Raw genomic sequence first — 22814 nt, 5'->3', positions numbered from 1 at the left:
TGCAGTGGCCTGAGATGGTCAAAATACACTTTATTAGGGAACAGAAGCTCTCCATGATCCTGCTATCAGCCGGATCTCACCAGCTTTCTGCCTTCCCGTCCAAGTCCACCACTACCTCGTTTCTTATTTCTAAATAGATATCCCTTCTTACATACAAGGCTTATTCTTCACTCTGTACTTTGGATTTCATCACGTGTCATCACTTTTCATCTTGATCAAATTAAAACCATGTTTAAGCTTTTCTTTCCATACATGTAAACATAGCAATCACAACCTTTCCTTTCCTTTAATCATTCTTGTTAGCATCCTTTCTCTTCTGTCCTGTCCTTAGAGTTCTGCTGGGTATAATTGTCTCTTTGGGTCTTCATTTCCCATTCATTCCCCAGCCCATTGCACTCTGGTTTACATTCCAGTATTCTATTCAAATGGTCCTTTCCATGGTCACCTGTGATTCTACAGCCAAATCTAGCTCTGTTTCTCTTGACCTCTTTGTATCATTTGCCACTGGTAATTAGCCTCCTTAATATACTTAAAAGATATTTCACTCAAAATAATGTCTCTAGAAAAAAAGCACTTTTAACACGTGTTCTCCCCTTTTCACCCATCCCCCGCCTTTCTTCTCTGTTCTTTCTACCTCTATTAGTTCTCAGCTGATACAGTGAGTCTCTTTCAGAGTGTGTGGCCTACAAAGAAGGTTCTTTTTTTAAATAGAATGCCTTTTCAGTAATTATTGCTTGTCTTTCCACTATAAAATGAGAGTATGTTATGCCTAGAAAATTTGGAAAATTTAGAGAGGTAGACGAGAGCACATCTTTATAAACAGTAAAGCACCGATAACCGTTCATCTAGGGGGTGCATATTTCAGGGCCCTGCCTTTTGCATCTCTCTCTAAAACACAATCTACTTGGTTTCCTTCTGTCCTGTTTTCATTCTTGTGTGCTGTACTGTGGGGCTAGTGAGAAATAGCACCTCTTCTGTACCTCAGTCATGGAGTCTCTTCACTCAGTTGTTATGAAGGAGATGTTATTAAATATGTTCTGCAGGGTGGCCTGGCCCTTTAAGGCCTCAGCTCCTGGATGGCTTAGACTAGAGCACTCACCTGCCCAGTGACTCACCTTATTCTCTGTGTTCATCTAATCCCACTTTCCAAGCAACTACCAGTGCCTCCCCAGTTAGGTTTTGTTTTGGTTCTCTATTTTCTCTCCTCTCTTCTCCCCTCCCCACCCCCTCTCCCCTCCCCTCTCCTCTTCTCTCTTTTCTTTTTTCACCTTTTCTTTCTTCTTCCTTTTTTTCTTATTGAATTTATAGGGGTGACACTGGTTAACAAAATTATACAGGTTTCCTGTGCACAGTTCTACAACATGCCATCTCTACACTCTGTTGTGTGTTCACCACCCCAAGTCAAGTCTCTGTCCATCACTATTTGGGATAAATACCCTGTTCCACTCCTCTCCACCCCTCTCCCTTTGGCAGTCACCATGTTGTTGTCCATATCAGTGTGCTTATTTTCTTTTTTGCTCAATCCCCTCCGAGGATCCCCCTCCCCCAGCTGTCAGCCTGCTCTTTATCAATGAGTCTGTCTCTGTTTGCTTATTGGTTCATTTTGTTCATTAGATTTCACGCATGAGTGAAGTCATATGGTACTTGTCTTTCTATGACTGCCTTATTTCATTTAGCATAACGTTCTCCAGGTCTATCCATGTTGTCACAAAGAGTAAAATTTTCTTCTTTTTTACGGCCAAGTAGTATTCCATTGTCTTGATGCAATTTTTCTTTGCTTTTTATACTCCTGTAATTTTTGAAGAGCTGTTTTGTAGAATGTCCCAATTTGGGTTTCCTTATGATTAAATTCATGTTATGGGTTTTTTTGTTTTGTTTTTTTTTGCAAGATTACCAAAGACATGATCTTGGGTCCTTTCCAATGTATCATGTCGGGAGAGACATTTGTGCACATTTTGCCTCACTGGTGCTGTTGTCTTTGACCACTGGGTGTGGGGGTGTCTGCCAAGATTCTCCTTTGTAAAGTTAACCATTTTTTTGTCTTGTACTTAATAAATATCATATGAGGAGATACTTTGAGACCATGTGGATATTTTATTTCTCATCATATTTTACTCCATGATTTTGGCATTCATTGATGATTCTTTTCTGCAGGGAATACTTCTGTAGTGTTTGCCAAATGGTGATTTTATTTTCCTGTTTAATCATTCTTTGTACATTTATTAGTTGGAATTTTAAGAACTTCCCCTTTCTCCTATGTATCTATCTTTCTAATCATTTATTTATATCACTATGGATTCTTATGTTATTTTAGGGATATAATCTCTTACTGTTGTTATTTACCATTTTAATGTTTAAATTGTCCCAATTTTGGCCAGTGTGAATTCTTTCAAGGTAGTGCTTGTGTCCTTTTGACATGTCCCCATAATTTTTTTGCATACTTCCTTTCTGGCAATATAAAATAGTTCAGGGTTTTCTTGTACTTCCGTTGTGCCAGCCATTTCTTCAAGGAGCCAGATTTTCTCTGTTGGAGAATGGCATGTAGAAAACAAAATCTCAGTGCAAGGTTGGTGTTTGGTACTGGGGTTTTATTGTTTCTAGATCCTCTCACTGTCAGAGCTAGTAATATATCTATGTATATATACACACATTTATATTTGTCTGTACATATATTAAAAACTGAATTCAGGCTGATACTTCCACTGTCAATATGCCAAGACAGTGCTCATTCTAACCTTCCATCTTTTCTTAATGTTTAACTATGTTCTTTGATAGTGCGAAACCTGGATTTATCCACCAAACACTCTCACTCACCCTCTCTCCCTCCCTGCCTCTCTCTGTCAGTACTCATCAACATCTCTGTGAAAAACAAACCTACTAACCAGATACCTAGTATGCCTTTTCAGTATTTACTTTTGGACAACTTAAGACAATTTTAGACAATTATAGATTCAAATATTAGTTCTGATTGATTGTTTTGTTTTACTTCTTAAGGAACTCCAGTTTTACTTAAGTTATTCCTTATTGTCTTCTATTTCCATTGCTTTCTCTCTGACCTTTTAAAGTTTTTCTTTTTATCATTTTTATTTTCTTGATTGCTTTTTAAAAATCTTCTGTGCCTCTTATTATTATATATTTTCATTTGTGCCTATTCTCCTTTGGCACTTGTGTTTACTCCTTATGTTTGACATAATTCTCTTTTGTTTCCCTGAGTTTAATTATTCTACTTATTTCTCACCATGTTTTGACCATTTTTCTTTGTACATTTTAAATTCCTGATTCACAGTGATTTTTTAATATCCCCAAATTCTTGTTTGAATATATTTAATTTAATTTGGAGTGTTTTCTAAATGGTTTCCTTCTATTTCATGTTGGGTTTTTTTGTGGGGGGGGACGGGGTTTATTTGCTGACATGTGTTGATTGTTTTGGTAGTAATTTTGTATAGACTTGATTTGTTTCATCTGTTCATTTTGTGGATTTTGGGTGGCTTATGAGATCCTTAATTCATTGGAAGCCCTTCTATCAGTGCAGCGAAGTCCAGTTCTTTAATAATTTTTCTTTTTTGGTGTTCAGGGGAAGGTTTATAGGTCCTCCCATTTTTGTTTTGTTCTTTTTGTCTTGTAGGATGCTAGCTTTTCCTGGTTTGTTTCTTTTCTCCTTCACCTCCAGTTGTAAAAGGGTGACTCTCTCTTGCTTTTTGCTTTTTTCTCCTCCAGACACCACTTTGATGATAGTCACTTTAGATCACTTGTACATTCAAGCTCCTCCTTCCCAGCAGTCAGTGACTGGGCCATGCTTTTAGTGTTTACAAGCTTAGAGGTCTTGCGTTTCCCGGTGGTAGTTATAAACCAGTTTTAGGTGTTTTGCTAGCTCCCTCTTTTCTCTTTCTTATAGTTATTGTTAACATGTTCTTGCTTGCTGTGCAGGCTTGTGGCAGGAACATGAGTGATGGCTCACTGAGATTTGATGTTTTTTCTTTTTCTTTTTTTTTTACCTACAGTTATTTTGAAGTCTGGACATTCTGTAGTGTCTGGTTATGTGGAGGGCATGATTTGTGTGTAGTTTTATTTTTCTTATCATTCTGTATTGTTTGTACAGGATAGGTGGGGAGATGCAAATCTAGGTAGCCGCTACCCAACTATCTGGAAGCTCTTGGGCAAGTTTTTAACTCTCTGAATTTAGTTTTCTCATATGTAAAATGGGAATGATAATTATGCCTAACTGATAGAAATTTCATGAAGGTTAAATTAGATAATATTTATGAATTGTTTAGGACAGTATCAGTCACATAAGTGCTCAGAAAATTTTAGTTGCCATTCTTATCATTATGTTGTGGATGCAACACTGACTTGAATAGTACTATGGATACTGCGTGGAAAATAAGATATTGATAGTATCTAAAGTTGACCCTCCCTTAATACTGTGTATCTCATCTTCTTCTGCCTTCTCATGGACTGTGCTCCTGTAGCCATGCTCTAGCTTCTGCATCATCCGTTCTGTTCTTTTTTTCCCCCTGACTTCCTCTTGTTGTCATGCAAAGTAGGCTAAATAAAGCCCATCTTTAAAAAAATCTTCCGCCCTGACTGATGTAGCTTAGTGGGTTGGACATCATCCTGCAAAACAAAAGGTCGCTGGTTTGGTTCCTGGTCAGGGTACATGCTGGGGTGCCAGGTCCCCAACTGGGGGCATGTGAGGGCCAACTAGTCAATGTTTCTCTCACATCTCTCTCTCTCTAGAAATACATAAAGTCTTCTAAAAATTTTTAAAATATCTTTTACTGATCTATGCCCCCCTCTAACTCTCTACCCTACTCCCCCTGTTTCTCTGTCCCCTGTCATAGCAGAATTCTTCTAGAAAGTTGCCTGTACTGGTTGTTTCCATTTTCACATCCCCCATTGTCTCCTTAAGCTACGCATACACCTTTTATTTTCCCACTGCTCTGCCCTACTGAAGTGGTTCTTACTGAAGTTACTCTTGACCTTTCTCTTTTCAAATCCAAGCATTAACTTCAGTGCCTTGACCCCACAGTAGCATTTGACTAGGTGAACCACTCTGTTTTTGGTTATTATTTTAAATTAAGTCCTTCAGACATAAAAAAGGCCTAAAATAATATAATGCACACGTGTGTTTGCCATCTAGTTTAAAGAGTGAAAATTATCAAATCACTTGAAGCCCCCCACCCAGTCCATTTCCAGTTGTATCCTTTCCTAACTTCCAGGTGTAGCCACTGTGCTGAATTGGTATTTCTTGTTCCTATACTTGTTTTGTACTTTTGCCGCATATGCATTTTCTTATATAATATAATGGTTTTCTTCATGTTTTTAACCTCCCTAGTGAAAAAATTATTCTTAAATATCTTCTGCAACTTATTCTTTTTATTCAACATTTTGTTATGAGAATTATTCATGTTGTCATGCATGACCCTAGAGTGTTTATTTTCTTTCTATTTTTTACATATAACTGGCTTTTACTTTTATTTTTTTCACATTTTTTATTGTTGTTCAGGTTCAGTGGTCTCTGTTTTCCCGCCACCATTCCCCCCCACCCCAGCCATCCCCACTTCCCACCCTTGATCCTACCCCCCTTTGGCTTTGTCCATGGTTGCTTTATACATGTTCCTGAAAACCCTTCCCCCTTTCCCCCCATTATCCCCTCCCACCTCCCCTCTGGTTACTGTCAGTTTAGTTTCACTGTGTATATAGTGTTTCATTTTATGAATAGACTACAATTTAACCATTATGTGGTAGATGGATACTTAACTTGTTTCCATTTTCAGTTGTTACAAACAGTCCTTCTAGGAAGATTCTTATAAATATCTCCTCAGATGTTTCTGTTTGATAATACCTAGAAGTAGAGTTCCTGGGTTATAATGTATTTAACTAGATTTTTCTTTTGAATCACCTTGTTACAGGTTTCCATGATACTACACTTGTTTGATTTTCATCTTACTTAATAGGCCAGACAGTTTCATCTCATTTTGTGGGTCCTCATCCTCTACTATACTCTATATTTTAGTGCCTGGGGATTTGTCTTTGGCTCTCTTCTCTATATTCCCAGCTTCTAACTTCGAATTACGCTAAATTATCCCCCATGCTGATTTCAGGATACTCTTTATTAAATGCAATCCAATCATGCTATTACTTTGCTTAAATTTCTTCAGAGATCCCCTGCTGCCTCTGAAGTCCCCCCAAACCCCCAACCCCTGCATGTATCGCAACTCCTACCTCTTCTCTAAAGGATCCTGAAGACCATCTCTCCAGCAGGCTGGGCCTTTGCTTAACACTATTCCCTCTGTTCACAATTTTCCTTCCCCTCACTTCTTAACTGCCTGGTCAACTTTTTTTAAAAGATGATTTACATGTCCCCTTTTCAGGGAAGTCATACCTGACACCTTCAGGCAGAAGTGAGAAATTCCTTCTCTGTGTTCTAGCAGTTTGTTAACTACATTGTGCTTCTTGATTCATTTAGCCAACGAATATTTAGTTATTGTCCACTATGTGCCAGAAACTGTTCTAGACATTGGGGCTAGAACAGTAAACTAGACAGACAGCGTTCTTATTTTTTAAGGAGTCTACATTCCAGAGGGTTGGAGAGAAAAAAGAAGTAAACAAACAATATTATTTTAGATATTGTAGTAATGGGATGGAGAATGTGTGGCGGGGGAGCGGGAAAAAGTAGGGATGGGCATGGCTTCAGATTGAGTGAGATGCTGTTTTGAGTTGAGACCTGAAAGAGGAGAAGGGACCAGCCATGCAGCAATCTGAAAGAATTACTCGCAGCAGGAACAGCAAGTACAAAGGCCCTAGAGCTAGAATGAATTTATCGTGTGAGGAACAGAAGGAAGGCTAGTGAGTGAGGAGCATTATGAGCTGCAGGAAGGAGCGCTGTATACATAAAATCTGAGACATGGGCAGGGCTGGATCATGTAGGGATTTATGGGTCAGAGTTGTTGATTTTCAGTGTAGCGGGAAACCGTTGGGAGATTTTACATGAGATCTGTTTTATGTCTGGAATGATCGCTCTGGAGGGTATGAGGAGAATTACAGGAGGACAGAGTGAGACCAGAGACCAGGCAGGCGTTGTTGCTGCAAGTGGAACATGTTGGTAGCTTGGATTCTGTGGTATTTGTAGTGTCCATAGAAGGAAGTGGAATGACTTAGGATATATTTTCACTAGGCTGCTAGGACTGGCGGATGGATTAGATGTGTTGGTTTTAAGGAGGGATGGGATCAAGAAAAGGACCCCTGGGCTTTTCTTGAGTACCTGCCATGTAGATGACTAGTGGTGGTGACAGTGATGAGAAAGTTCTGTGGGGGAGGAATCAAAAGTTACCTTTCAGATGTTTTAAGTTGGACATGCCTCTTAAGACTGCAAAGTGAATGGCAGGAAGTGAGTTGGACAGGTGGCTCTGAAGGTCAGGGATTGTCTTAGTTTGTTGGGGTTGCTATAACCAATGATCAGAGACTGGGTGTTCCTTAAACAAGGAACATTTATTTCTCCTCATTCTGGAAGCGGGAAGTCTGAGTTCAGGGTGCAGCTCGGCTGGGTTCTAGTGAGGACCTTCTTCCAGACTACAGACCACCGACTTCTCCTTGTATTCTCACATGGCAGGTAGAGGGTGAGGGGTACCTCTGGCATGTATTTCATAAAGGCACACCTTCAAGACCTAGTTACCTCTTCAAGGCCTCTGCTCCTAATACCATCACATTGGGATCAGATTTCAGTATATGATAGTTGGCAGGATACAAATGTGGAGTTCATAACAGCGATGGAGGTAGATAATTTTGAGAGTCAGCAACTTATTGATTATATTTTAAAGCACTGAGACTGGATAAAATAACTGAGAGTTTGAGTGTGAATGGAGAGAGAAGAGAGGTGAGAGCAGGGCTTTGGGCACCATAGCATGTGGAGATTGAGGGGTGGGGATGTAAGGGAGTCAAAGAAGACAGTGGACGGAGAGAGTATCAGTTGTGTCATGCTGCTTAGAGCTAGACTATTCGGAAGGCAGAGATACGGCTGCTGGACTGGCCTCCCTGGAGGTCACTGGGACTGTGGTGAGGGCACCTTTAGGACATTCCAGTGGTCAGGAGGTGGAACTTAGCTCATTACTTTAATTAACTGCATATGTTATCTGTCACCTCTAGAGCATGTGCTAGTCCTGTTTCTAGGGCTTAGCATGCAGTAGATGGTGAATACATGTTTGCCAACAAGTTTGCTTTTTACAAGGTAGTTTAGAGGATAATATACTTTTTTACCCTCATTTAGAATGCTTTTAGATCACTGACCCTTCCCACCATTTTGTATCTGTTCAAGGAGTGTAGTCATGTGAATAATGACTTAAGGGGAACATAATGAGAGGCAATCCATTTTACTAGAGGTTCTCAGTGCACCCTGAAGCCATCATGCTGTGGAGAAACAGGGCCTTGCTTTGGACTCGGAAGGCCGGCCTCCAGCGCTGGCCCCACTGCTTGGCCCTGCTGCAGGTGTTGGTGGCAAGTCCCCCGTGCTCTCTGGATTGCAGTTCGTCAGCTGTCATTTGTAGATAATATTAACAAATTCATCTTGCGGGATTTTTGTGAGCAGCAAACATGTTAATGCACAAAGTACAATAGCTCTGTAAGAGCTATTTTTGTAAAAATAATTGGTTTATCCATTTTATTACAGATTTATAAAGTAGATTAGAGCACAGTGTCATGAAATTCATATTTAGGCAGTGGGGTATGAATGGCAAGTTTAAGGAGAACAGAGATTGCTGGAAAGTGTGATACTTTTCTAGAAATATATAGGAAATTAATTTCTTTTGGCTTTGTTCTCTTATCTTTCTCAGATAAATTTAATTATCCTCTTAGGACCAAAGAATAGACTTTAAGATCAAGTGATCAAATCTAGCTAGTGCTCTGTTTATCCCAGTGTTGCATATATCTGAAAGAATAGAATGTAGTTAGTGTTACTTGTGTTTTTTTCTCTTTTTTAAGTCAATATATTAATTTGACATGTTTTTCCCCATGGTGATTACCCATTTCATTTTGCTTCTAGGGTAAAAATCATGGTAAGAAACTCAGAAATTACTACGCAGCGAACAGCTGTCCTCCTCCTGCCAGAATGAGCAACACGGTAGAACCTGCGGCCGCTCCAGCTGTTCCTGTCCCTCCGCAGGTGAGATGTGTGTCAGGGTGGAAGCTGTCCTGGGCACAGATGGTCATGGATGTAATTATCATGCATGTGCCCATCAAGGTACAGTTGGGCAAATATTCCTGAAAGGTCCCACTTGGTACTTTTAAAACTCCTTGAACTATAGGGTTGGATTTAACACATGCCAAAATTCACAAGCTTTCAGATTTCTCATTGGCTTTGATTGTGATGCATGAAATGATGAAACACTTACTGTTCCATGAGTCTTTCGCTATGCATTCCTCAAAATTCTGGCTTAAATGGCCCTCAGTGTCTAGGGCTAAGCTAGAATAAAAACTGACTAACCCTGAAGAGAACAAGAGATTTTAAAACATTTATATCTTTATTGTAATTAATGCCATTATTTTATATTTTACCTTCCATTAAGATCAGTTTCTTGAGATTGCTAACCCCTCTCCCTTTTTTTAACTTCTGTGCAGAGAACCTGTAAAACTTTCTCTGGTTAAAAGTGGAGTTCCCTTCACTCTTTGAAAGAGCAGGTGTTTGTTTCAAGCAAGATATTCCTGTACTTGAATAGCTTCTGACATACGGATTCTACTCCTTAACCTGCCTTTGAAGTATCATTTGTCCTTAGAACAGTACAGCGGTCATAAATAGTAACTCTAATCGAGTACTTACTATGCCAGGTACTCTGCTAAGCACTTTTCATGGCATTATTTCATTCAGGGCTGGGATTAGGGCCAGGAGAGGGATATACTCCACTTGGGCCCACAATATAAGGGAGAGGAAAAAAAGCTCAGTAGTCAAGATAAATATTTAAAATACTCAGGATTAATATAAATAATTCAATGGTAAACAAAAGTTCAAAAACTTAAAGACAGGGTAAGTATTATTTTCCTTTTGCCTCAGGCAGCAATATGGCACAGTTACTGATTCTGTCTTTATTTAAAATTTTGATATTTTGTTCCTCATTGATTTTTCTTTGTATTAGGTTTGATGTATTAAACTATTTCATTAAAATATTATTTCTCTGGATTGCTGGGTGTTTTGATACTCCCTTAAATTTTGTGCTCATAGCAAGTGCCTGCCTTGCCTGGTTCTAGACCTGGGCGCTGACTTCATGTAGTGCTTGCAGTAGCTTAGAAGTACTGGCCTTACTACTCAAAGTGTAGTCCGTGGGCCAGCAACATCTGTCTCACCTGGAAGTTTATTAGAAGTTCTGGCAAGCTCAATACAGTAACTTGTCCACGGCATTACATGTGGTGGGGCAAGAATTGTTTTTGATCTTAGACTTCTATTCATAACCACCATGATACAAATTTTATTTTTCTGAATGTTCGTTTCCAGTGCTTAAGGTGTAGATAGAAATACCACCTATTCCTCCATCCACAAGAATTCGTGGGGGGTAAATGAGGTATGTTAAACACAAAATGAGAGGACAGGAAAATTACCAGGGTGATCTTCAGGCGGTGTAGTTGTCACAGGAGTAATTCCTGAAGACTGCCCTAGAACTGGGTGGCGGTTCCCTGCCGGGGACTATTTTCAGCCAGCTCCACCCTTCTGGGCAAACAGCCTTAGCCTTCTTTCATGGCATAGCCCTTTGTGATTTTTGAAGACAGCTATCCTGTCTCCAGAAAATTTTCCCTTCCAGGTGAAAGAAACAGTGCTATTTCTTTCAGCTGGCTCTGATATTATGTGCTTTCTGGACTCTTGTATATTTTATTCTCCTCCAGACAAAATCTAGTTTGTTGTTTTTTGTTAACCCAATAACATTTGAGTGGATACTGTCTTTTGGGCGCAATGTTAGGTTTCCCTTGGCTTGTTTCCCAACCCGAATGTAACTGTCTGGATCTGCTGGTTATTTCCCCATTATATTGTGTTACAATTATATTATATTATTATAATGTAATTATAATATATTGTATAATTACAATTATATCTGTAGCTAGTTTGTGGACTCTTTGAGCAGAGGCTCATTTTTTAAATATATGTCTGTACACAGCTTCTGCATTAAGTAGCAAGCCTTATTAACAGTAGGTGTTCAGTAAATGCTTGTAAATGCTTGTTGATGGATTCTGGGCTGACTTGACTTTTTCTGACAATGTGATTCTAGGCTTTACCTATACTGCCCTATATCTTCCGTGCTGGGTTTTTAAGTTGTTTTTTTTTTTAATTCTTCATTGGAGATAACAATGAGCCATTCATTATTTTGGTACACTGGTATTCTCCTGCAGAACCATGATTAAGTCACAAAGTGCCTTAGAAGGAACTTTGAGGAAAAGAAGGGAATACGCTCCAGGTGTTTTTTTAACCTTGTTTCTGATGCCTTGGTTGTCAGATGGGCTCCTTCAAGCCAGGCGGCAGAGTGATCCTGGCCACGGAGAACGACTACTGTAAGCTCTGCGACGCCTCCTTCAGTTCCCCCGCCGTGGCTCAGGCTCACTATCAAGGGAAGAATCATGCCAAGAGACTGCGGCTTGCGGAAGCTCAGAGTAACTCGTTCTCGTAGGTATTGCCTTTTTTCCTGAGGCCAAAGTGTTGTGTGAGACTGACTGTCTGTAGAGAGAAAGAGTTGAAATGGATCCTGGTTTAGACGTCTCACTCTTTTAAAATTTCTTTTCTCCAGGGAATCCTCAGAGGCAGGTCAGCGGCGGACCCGGAAAGAAGGGAATGAATATAAAATGATGCCTAATAGGAGAAATATGTATACAGCACACAATAATTCAGGTATCCACTGGATTTCCACATACCTTGGCTACATTCTACAAATGGTCTCCTTTATTTTAATTCCTTTTAATGGTAATAGATAACCCCGAGAATTTGGGGTAAGCTGTTGTTTTGTTTGAATTGGTCTAATGGGTTTTCAAGCTGGTATTTATTTCAGGTCTCATTTAGTTATTTATTTTCTATTTAGTATATTATTTATTTTGCTTTTAAATTATAGTTTTTTATGTTTTAAGATCTTTTAATCATAGTTCCTTTATATTTCTTCTGGTATTTGCCAGCTGAGAAATGTAACATTCATTATAAAAATGCACTATTTGGTTTAAAGTTGCACCATGCTAATTCCAGATTTATTTGGAAAAATAACCATTATAGCAGTGGTGTTAAACCCGGGTAGTGAATCAGGAGGGGAGTTTTTATGAAATACACATGCCTGAACCAGGACTTAGAGATTTTCAGTCAGTAAATCTGGAGTAGGACCCAGACACCCCTGTGTTTTGAAAATGCTTCCTCAGTGATTCTGATACACACCTTCAGTTCAGACAACTAGCTTATAGGAGTGTTTTCTGCCTCTTTTGATTATCTTCAGGATTCAAAATAGGACTGAGTGGCCCCTCATTCTCCTCCTACTCCATTCCCCAGTGTATACACATACCAGCACAGGTCATTCATGTGACCAATAAAACAAACAAAAAACAGCCCTGGCTGGTGTGGCTCAGTGGATTGAGTGCTGGCTTGTAAACCAAAGGGTCACTGGTTCGATTCCCAGTCAGGGCACATGCCTGGGTTGCAGGCCAGGTCCCCAGTGAGGGTCATGTGAGAGGCAACCACATATTGATGTTTCTCTCCCTTTCTTTCTCCTTCCATTCCCCTCTCTCTAAAAATAAATAGATGTAAAAAAAAAAAAGTTAATTGGAAAGGTAAGAGAAGCATAGAAAATAGGGACACATAGAAACAGTAATGTAATGTAATTAATAAAAGCCTGAACATATATGAGTAATTACAACAAATATAAATTTACTAAATTCCCACTTAAAAGAGGTTTTAAGAATAGATTAAAAAATGAACTGAGGAGAAGGAAGCTGAGGTAGTTGTATTAATATTAGGTAAAATAAAATTTAGGTCAGAAGGCTCTTTAGGCGATGTTCTCTGACCAGAGAACAAATAGATGAGATGTCAATAACAAAAATATTTTAAAAAAACACAAGAATTTCAGCTGTTTGGAAATTTTAAAAGATTTTTAAATAACTCATGGGTCAAAGAAGAAATTATATGGAATATTAAAAACTCTTAGATCCAAGCAATAATAAAAATCTATTAAATTTATAGCATGTAGTAAAAGTAATATTTTGAGAAAAGCCTGAAATATTTTTATAGTAGAAAAGAAAAGCATAAAATTAATAAACTAATGGCCTAACTTAAGAAGTCAATTATATAGAAAGAAGAAAATAAAATTATCAATAATTCCACCAACATTTTTATATGTCATTCCACTCTTCATACTGCTTCTTTAAAATAGAATTGTGATAATGTTTTGTGATATTCTTGTTTCACTTAATAGCATATTATAATCATATTTTCATGGAATTATAGTATTTTCATTATTTTTAGTGACTGCATGGTTTTCCATTATAGTCCTTAGAATAATTTTTCAAATTGTACTTTTGGAACTCTCCTTTCCCTACCCCCTCCCAGAAAAAGCTTTTTATAAATGTTGAGGAAATAAATGTCCTTGTTGATAAATCTTTATGCAAACATTCTTAATATTTTTCTTAGGACAATTCTTAGAAGTAGAATTTTTGGATTAAAGAGTTAGGATAATTGTAAAACTTCATATAATGCTGGGAAATTAAATCATTTTAAAACAGTATTTAGATTTTAGAGACACTCATTTAGACTTTGGGTTTGGCTCTATAGTCATCTTTGTGACAATAGTTGGAAGAATCATATTAGTTTTTAGATTGAACCTTTATAAAATTGTAATTTAAAAAATCCATTAACTTCACATTCATTTGAAGGTAGGAATCTGTAAATTTTATAATTTTAACTTAGGAACAAAATTATAGTTACAATTAATAAGACTGCTGTCATTCACTTAGTGAAGATTTTGAAGTGAACACATTACTTTTGTGTCTTGTTTTAGGAGGTCCGTACTTCAATCGTCGCTCTCGGCAGAGAATTCCGCGTGATCTGGCCATGTGCGTCACTCCAAGTGGCCAGTTTTACTGCTCGATGTGTAATGTTGGGGCTGGTGAAGAGGTGGAATTCCGGCATCATTTAGAGAGCAAGCAACATAAAAGCAAGGTGTCTGAACAGCGGTATAGGAATGAGATGGAGAATCTGGGCTACGTATAGTGATTGTTGTATTCCAATAGAGCAGCTCATCCTGCCTGTTGTTTGCCTTCTGTCAACATGCCCTGCTTTGTGGTCCTTTTGATATGAGTACATTCCTCTGCTTAATGTTAATACCTGTAACCTGCAGTGGTACCGTGAGATGTCAACACTGGGGAAGGACGAGAACGTGCTTCTTAGGTCATGATGCTTTTTCAGGTCAGTTGTGTTGAGTTACTTAGACCATGTGACCTCTCCACCCCATGAGAAATAATGGTTTATCTTGACCATTCTGGGCAATTAGTAGCCTGACCACTTAGAGCTTTAACTATTTAACAATCTCGTCTTCTTTTGCAATTTTAGTTTTATGTACTCTTACATAAGAGGTTTTATGAGTTTTTCAGATCACAGTAAAAACAGGTGAGCGGAGATTTCAGTTTCCTAAGGCTTCTTTGGAGCCACCGCCTTGACTCAGTGTCTTGTTGGTGGGATATTCTATTACAAACTGCATTCGGGTCTTCTCCAGGACGTTTCCCTCTATCATGTCTTCCCATTAACGAGATGAAGGTTTTCTTGGACTCAGACACTTTTGATGTGCTTGTGGACTTCCAAACAGTGAAACTTAATTTCCAGTTATGGATTTCACATATTTAAATGCCACCTTCTTTATTCTCCACTCCCTCCCCACCCAGCTGAATTAGCTTGTCTAATTAGCTTATTTTCATGCCCCAGCTATGTTGTGGAATTTCCAAGCCCCATATTTGAATATCCAATGAATTTCAGATAGATACGATATTTTTTTAAAAAAATATTTTTCAGCTGGTTTTAGAAAATGTAAAGATGTGTTTGATTTTTCAATTTAGAATTACTTCATTGATAATGACTTGTTATTTACACGATGGTCTCAATCGTAAGTTTAGATCTCTGGATATTTGGTTTGGCAGACTTTGTAGATAAACTGATCCTTCCATTTAACTCATACTCATCTCTGTCTTGTTGGTTTTCTGGCTGTTCTGAAAAATACCACTACCTTACTGTTTCATAGATAGAGAGGAATTTTTAAAAAGTTAATCAAATTTCAGTATCATCATTTCTAGTAGAGAAATACATGAACGTTGATTTTATTCTTTCTAATTCAGCTTTCTTGAAGATAATAGAAATACAGAAATATGTTATAGATTACTTGATATTTGATAATGACAACAGTGTTATTAGTTTTGTATTTTGTTTTTAAAATAAAGCTCTAGTGTATGTCTAGATTAACTAATGGAGTACTCTATGAACTTTCATTAACTGTACTTTATCTACTTACATTTATGTGGATAAGACTGGTACTCATCCATACTTCTTTTGAAAGGCCACATAGAAGTTTATATTGAGAAGTATCTTTGCACTATGGTCAATTCACACTTGATTGCTTATAATACTGATTTAAAAAAAAACCCAAATCCTGTTTTTTTCTTGAGAATTCTATATGCAAAGAAATGGGGAGAAGGACAATTATAATCATCATTCCTTTCCTTTAATACTTCCAAATAATTTTTGAACAATCTAGAATTTAGTTTTATGATTAAGTGATGGTGTTTGAAAAGAAGAACTATTTGATATTTTTTCCTCCCAGAAACAGAAGAATGAGATAACGTTTGGTTGAGATTCTGTCCAGACCCACGACTCTTAGTATAATAATGCTTTGTGCAGTTATCTATGAAATAGAGTTGATTAGTTTAGGGCAGTTTAGAGCTTATTTTATTGGTCGGTAGGTTATTCATTTTGCTGCTAAGTAATTATTTGGTAGATCTTAATATTACAGTGCTGGCCACTTGGTTCTGTGATTATTTAAAAATCCCATCTTCCTTTTCTTTGTGTATTTATATACACACACATATAAAACTATAGATAAATACTTTTATGTGATACCATAGAGAAGATTTCATTGAACTCCTATTTCAGATAACAGTAAATGATTGTGGATAAGAATTTGCATTTTGTAAAAGTGACATCCATTTTCAATTTTTTCCTTTGCAAGTAAAATTAAAGGAAGGGTTTCCCTCATTTTCCCCACTGACTTTCCTTATATATACAAAGAGGGGTGGATTTAAGGCCTTGGTGTTTTTCCTGGCCTTGTGTATTCAGGTTTCCAATCTCCCAGTGCCCTTAATGGACTTTATGAATGCATAAACGCATTTTCTTTTAAAGAAAAAAAGATTTATAGTGTTATTTCTTACTTGCTATATTTCTTTGCACTAAAAAAGAGCTATGTGTTTGTTTTATATGACACTTTAGATACCATATTGCCTATTCTGTTTTACTCCTTAATTTCTAAACTTTAGGAAGTTGATGAATAACTTCTGTGGTCACTTATAGAGCTGATATACACATCTCCCCTAAAAAGCCCCTACAAATCTCTGTGACAGTGGTGTGCTCTGGGTTTGTTGCCTCATAATATTCTGGTTCCACAGGTGAAAAAAAGGGTGACAGAAGCTGTCAGAAAGGAAATGCCTAAAAATACATCTCTGCATGGTACACTATCTCATGTCATGCATTCCTTACAGACAGTGTTTTTCCCTGTCAGAGAAGGTTGTTGTTACTGCTGCAGTCAGTGCTGTGTGATCGCCATTGATTTCATTTTGTGAAGTCCAGTCCTGCTCTGTAATGTGCTTTGGAGTTGGCACCCTGTGCTCCCCAGGAATCGTGTTAGTATCTTTTATAGGTGGTATGCAAGGACAGACCGAGGCCTGAACAATGGAAAACTTGTGGTCAATTAAATTAAGTAGATTTCAGTAATCATCTGCAAGAAGACCTCATGGCATCAAAGTCTCTTCCTGTGAGCATCTTTGTATAAGTTGTCTTTCAAAGTCAGTGTTAGAAGATGACAGTTAGAAACTCTGCTAAGATACTGAGGGCAAGAAGTTATAAAGGAAAAATTCCATGTTCCAATTAAAAGATTGGATTGTATTTACCTTTGAAGTGTTTTTTTTCTTCCCAAAAAGTTAAGCTACAAAATTGTGTATGCCATGTAATCCTTTTGCCTCCACATTGAACAGAAAATACTTTGTTGGTCTTTGTATACCACATGCTGCAACTTGTAAATATGTGCATGTTGTTTGCTACATTTGTTTGCCTGTCTCTTACTGCACTGAAATCTGTAAGTGAATACTTTCTTTAATACCGTCCATCTTGAAAAAGTTCCTTCTCCAACTCCTTGCTATTTTCCCTTTTAATGTGTTGATACACTTAGAAAACCATTTAGGTTTTAGAAACCCTGAGATTGAGTGGAGAATTGTGCCTGAGATCATCCTTCTGTCCCTCTGACTTGAACAGCTAAAGGAAGCATGAGATCTTCCATTTATTTTGCAGGGCTGTTCTGTGACACTGGTAATACTTGCTATAGCTACCTAGCTACACTTTGAACAAGGATAAAATGTGTATATATATAAATCTTCCTCTGTAGATAGATTTTAAGGATTAACTGTGGGATTTATGATTCCTTCACTCCTGAATTGGCTGGAATGATGAGCAGGGACAGTTTGAGGACTGTCCAGTGACCTATGGAAAGTGAGTTTGCTTATGCCAGGGGAGACATGTAATCGTGCCTCTTAGTACCTCTGCAGTGGCCCAGGAATGGTGGATTTGGAACCCAATCTATTTTGTTTCCTCAGTCTCAGAATTTAGGCTGTAAGGGCTCTGTAGAGAACTTGGTGAGGCGTGTAAGGACAATGGAGCTGCTTTCGAAATAGAGAAATGTTTTGTCAACGTCGGCAAAAGTTTAATACAGGCTGTTGAAGAGATGTTTAAAAATATTCTACCTTACCAACTTTTTTTTTTTATCAGCCAAGTCATTATTCAGGAGTTTCATACATAGTAGTGTTTTGTTGTTGCTTTTAGTTATTTATTATTTTTTTTTGGCGGTGGATCTTTACTATTTTTAGTGATTACCAGCAAACTAACAGGGTGGATGAAGAGTTGTGTAAATAGCTTCCCATATGACATTACTTCTGATAGCTCTTTTGACTTTTTCTTCCCATTATGAATTGGGAAGAAAACTCCCAATTGTAAACTCCCTTTCTGGGTAGGTACCAAAAAAAACCCCATACTGGCTTATGGTCCCATGTGACCCTGTCTCCATTAAGCCCAGAATATGAGTGCCTTTAGCAAGTTTTAGCATTTCACAGAGAGAAGAGATGATAGAATTATTGCCATTAATCACAGTTCATTAAATACAGGAGCTTGGAATAGCAAAGGTCTGTGTGAATTCTGTGTTCTACATTTTTTTTTTTTGCTTAATGCAGGCTCAATTTGTTATTGAGTAAAACTGTTACTTGTACTGATCAGAAACCATACACCCTGAAAATGAACTCAGTGTCCTAGGGTGGCAGCAGTCATAAAGTACTTTTCACCTTTATCGGCGCTACATTGACGTTTAGTGCGTGGTGGTGTGTGGATTAGGAAGAGCTTTACACTGAATTTGGAAAAACTCTATCCTATGTTCTTTTTCAAACTCAGTCTCTGTAAAGGGGAGAGAATTATGTATTGCAAATGAAGTGTGGGAAGAGATGGTCCTGCACAATAAATGTCAATTGTGTTACTTTGTCTCGACGTTAAAAAAAAGCATCTTCATAAATCAGGTCTGAGGCCTTTTAAAACAAAACTTTCCCTATTTCAAATAATTTTTAAAATTCCAAATTGCTGAGTACTTTGTCTTTAAAACACACTACTAAATTAATTTCATTGTAGAAATTTAACATTTTATTGTGAAAAATTTCAAACATATCAGAGTTGAAAAAATTTACAGTATACCCACCACTAGATTCTATAGTCAGTATTTTACTGTACTTGTACTACTACATATCTGTCCATCCCCTCTATTCATCCATCAGTCCACAGTTTATTTTAAATATATATTTCAGTATAAATTTCAGACAATACATTTATTTCCTTTAAACACTTCAGCATAGGTATCATTAACTAGAGTTTGTACTTGTTTAAAATCAATAGCCTTTTAAAGGTAGTGTCTCAGTCATAAATTTAGATCATGTGTTTATTGAACTCATGAACTTGATAACCTGAGCCAATGAACGTACATTTTTTCTCCTGTGGGCTTTAGCCTTCTTCCAATTTCTGTGTGTGTCCGTGCTTAGAATGAGGGAAGACAATGCTTTTCAAACTGAAGTCTTCTTGTGTTGGACATTTTAAATGCTTAGTTGTCATATATTTTAAAGTTTCATGATAAGATTTCTCCCTCGTGTTATGATGTACTTTTGCTGAACTATGCAGCTTTAAAAAATTGTGAGTTCCTGATTGGGGTTTGTGAAATCAGCTTATACCTCATTTCAACCTGCTGCTGCTTCTGTCCTGTCAGCACGTTGCCTTCACACTGTCACCCATTCTGCCAGGAAGTACAGAGTCAAACCGCAGACGAGTAGCTGTTTTAAAAGCTAGAAGAGCAGATTAAGTAGTTTAGGGAGTTAAAACCATGAATGTATGCAAAGCCCCCGAGTTCCCTGAGAATGGAATTGCCCAGGCTTCCTCTAGCCATAATTAGCAGGGTCAAAAATGATTGCACTGCACAGTGAGTTGCTGAAATTGTGAGCCTTAGTAACATCTTTAGCTTTACTCTAGTACTGCCTGAAAAAAAATTTTTTTTGACATATGCCTTCATTATGCCAATTCTTTGTGGGAAAAATGGTAGGTGACTTGCTCCAGGGCACAAAGGCGGAATGGGGAGGTTGGAATTGAAACTTCAATGTTCTTGATTCATATTCTTATGCTAGTTTGGTAAGATTTATGGTTTCTAAATAACACTTCCTTTGGGGCCCTTAAGATGAAAATATGTATTTTTACTAATTAGACTTTATAGTTAGGCATTCCATGACTTTTTGAACTTAAAGATCTTTTCATGGTCATATTTCCTCATTAAGCCAATGAAATTGCTAAAAATATCACTTCACTGTTGAGTACTAACTAATGCAAGTTTTACCAGGTTTATTTTTGCATTTCGATGACTTTCATGATTCATTCATAACTCTTTCTAGGTAAGTGCTTAAGTGACCCCCTCACTAGTGAAAATGAATGTTCTCTATCACTGATTATATGTATGTTATCTACATGATCTATTTTTTAAAGGAAAAGTAACCCCATGTGTCAGAATGAATGATATTATCCTAGGGCAAAGAACATACAGTTTATTTCTACTCTCAAATCTGGCATTCACAGGAACAAAACTCTTTCAGAGTGGCTGGTCATTGTTTGCCTTCTTTTGCTACTTGAGCCTTTCTGTGGTTTTGTAAATTCGTGAGTCATCTTATAAGAATTTCGTGTTGATTCTGTGTCAACTGGTGTTCACCTTGTGGTATCCGTGGCCGCCCACAGCAGTTTAATTTGGGTATGGTGTGTCTGCTTTGAAATGCCTTACTAGAGTACGTCAGACTCTGCTCTAAAGCATTCCATGTATCTGCTAGGACAACACGTTGCCTCTCTCGGATGTATGCTCTTAGATCCAGAAGCAAAAATGACTGCTTTCACTGTTAAGGGTTGCATTTTAGTGCAGTTATTATTTTAAATTAGAGAATAAAATCATGGAAAACCACTGGAGACTTTAGAACCCTTCATTTAATGGCATGGCAAGCTTTTGAAACAGTTTTTGCTATTTCACTAGAACAGTGTCTCTGGTAAAGGGTATAGCTAAAAAAAATGCCAGCCAGAACTGGGTGAAATTGGAGTCGTTTCCTAAAATTATTTCTAAATGCCCTGCAGGGGGTTAACATCTGTATATGCTGTTGGGGCTAAGTGCCAGTCACTGCTTTGGAAATGTTTCTGTTTTGGGGCTACAGAAATGACAAAAAATGTCATGGGATTTAAACCAATCAACTGTGAATTGTGAAATTGAAATTGCTCCTTTGGTTTTGTTTTCTTCTGTATATTGAATATAGAAATCAAAAAGTTATTTAAAATTTATACTGCTTATGTTGATGGCTCATTTTGGCTGTGTATCCTCACTATGTACTGATTTCTGATAAAGGCTTGACATTGTTATAACGGGCATTTTGTGTTCAATTTAATAAAACAGTTTCCGAGTCTTGTCTGCAGATCGTTCGGCTATGAGTTGGAGGTCAAGGAAAAAGGCACATTGTCAGCACGGAGATGTTACTTTTAATGCCGATGCTTGATGGCTGTGGGTTCGCCGTTCATCAGTCTGCACATAATCTGTCACGGACTCCTAGAGCTCACATGGAGTACTGTCAGGTCCTGGGCTTGCAGTAGAATTGACCCAGCTGCCCACACTACCTTACCCTCTCCCCACGTCACTGGAGTTAGCCTGGGACTGAGTTGTTAATTTTATTGATGTATTTTAAAGTTTATCTTCCCTTCACATTCTGAGAAAAGTTGAGCTTAGCATGATCATAGCTGCTGCTTTTAGACATAAACATATTAACATGCATATACCCATTAATCTTTTGGATATTTCACATACAAAGTACTCTTAAAATTCGCGTAAAAATACAATACATTATTGAGGTGTGGTCCTCAAGCACTCTGGCTTACCGTATGCAATTGCGTCTGAATTTCAGTGCTCACTTTAGAGAGTAGATGATAGGCCTGGAAGGTGCTGTTACGGTTTGTTTAATCGGGATGCGAGACACATACACTTACTGTCGTGGGAAAAATTCCTGTCTGCACACAAAAAAATGTTTTTGAATGAACTGAATAGATCACATTGACTGTGTTTTAAAAACACTCAAGGCATCAGCACATTTTATTATATCATCTCCAAGAGATGTGTAGCTTAAAAGAAAGCCGTAATAATGGGCATGAAAAAAATAAAAGTCTTAAATCAGTACAGCTTTTCAGCTCTTTTTTTTTGTTTTGTTTCCAGGCATTTCTGAGGCTTATTCGTTGGCTGAGAATCTATTCACAATCAAGCGCTGGATATTATACTTTAAAATTGCTGTCTGTGAAAGACCAGCAATGAACTTTTCCCAATCTATTATAAATTGATGTAAGATTGTAGAGAGATCAGAGGTAGATCTTTTTGTGATGAGTTTTAAGATTTTTATAATCTGAGTTGAGACTTAGCCCACTGTGAAATGTATTATTTAATAGGGTTGAAATCTGAATCCTTCATCGCCCCCCCCCCCCAAAAAAAAATCACCCGAAAATACAGTCTATTGTGTGTGTGAGGGGGAGAGAGAAAGAGACAGGGGGGTCGAGGTGTGTGCAGTAGGAGGGAGTGTATGTAAACATGCTTAAGAAGCATGTCCGAAGGAGCAGCGTAAATTTGCCTCTGGAGGCGATAGGCGCCACCCTAGGCAGTCTACCTTCTATTTGGCATTTTGGGTGTCTTCCAGCATAATTAGATCTTCAAATGTGTTTTGGCTGGCGGCTGTCCTCCAGAAAGGAACAAGATGTCTTTAATATTAACTTCAATTTTTAGTCTTTGCTGATGCCAGAGGCTCTTCTCTATCCTGTTTTTCTACAATAGCCTGTTAGGTTATGGACTTTGACCAAAGGTATCTAGTGCCACCGTGTGGACTCTCTAAGTCTTACAGTTAGCAATTTGAGTGTGGTTGGTACACTACCTTTGAAGCAGGATCTTTCGCTAAAAGCCACCTTAGTGGAAGAGAGGAGT

The 22814-nt window shown here is 37.9% G+C and overlaps 1 protein-coding gene across 2 annotated transcripts in view; it reads left to right on the top strand.

Annotated features, from left to right (window-relative positions):
* Positions 1-21273, top strand: part of ZMAT3 (zinc finger matrin-type 3) — a 31133-nt gene extending 9860 nt beyond the window's left edge. For both annotated transcript variants that reach the window (XM_024563708.4, XM_024563717.4), the window contains exons 3-6: positions 9038-9157; positions 11472-11638; positions 11760-11860; positions 14001-21273. In XM_024563708.4, the coding sequence (XP_024419476.1) occupies positions 9038-9157; positions 11472-11638; positions 11760-11860; positions 14001-14212 (600 nt within the window). In that variant the 3' untranslated portion in view covers positions 14213-21273. The remainder of the gene's footprint in view (positions 1-9037; positions 9158-11471; positions 11639-11759; positions 11861-14000) is intronic.
* The last annotated feature ends 1541 nt before the right edge of the window (positions 21274-22814 follow it).

Source organism: Desmodus rotundus, chromosome 2 (assembly GCF_022682495.2).
Source record: "Desmodus rotundus isolate HL8 chromosome 2, HLdesRot8A.1, whole genome shotgun sequence".
Lineage (NCBI taxonomy): Eukaryota > Metazoa > Chordata > Mammalia > Chiroptera > Phyllostomidae > Desmodus > Desmodus rotundus.
The sequence above is the reverse complement of the archived record's forward strand: the minus strand, read 5'-3'. Positions and strand labels throughout refer to the sequence as shown.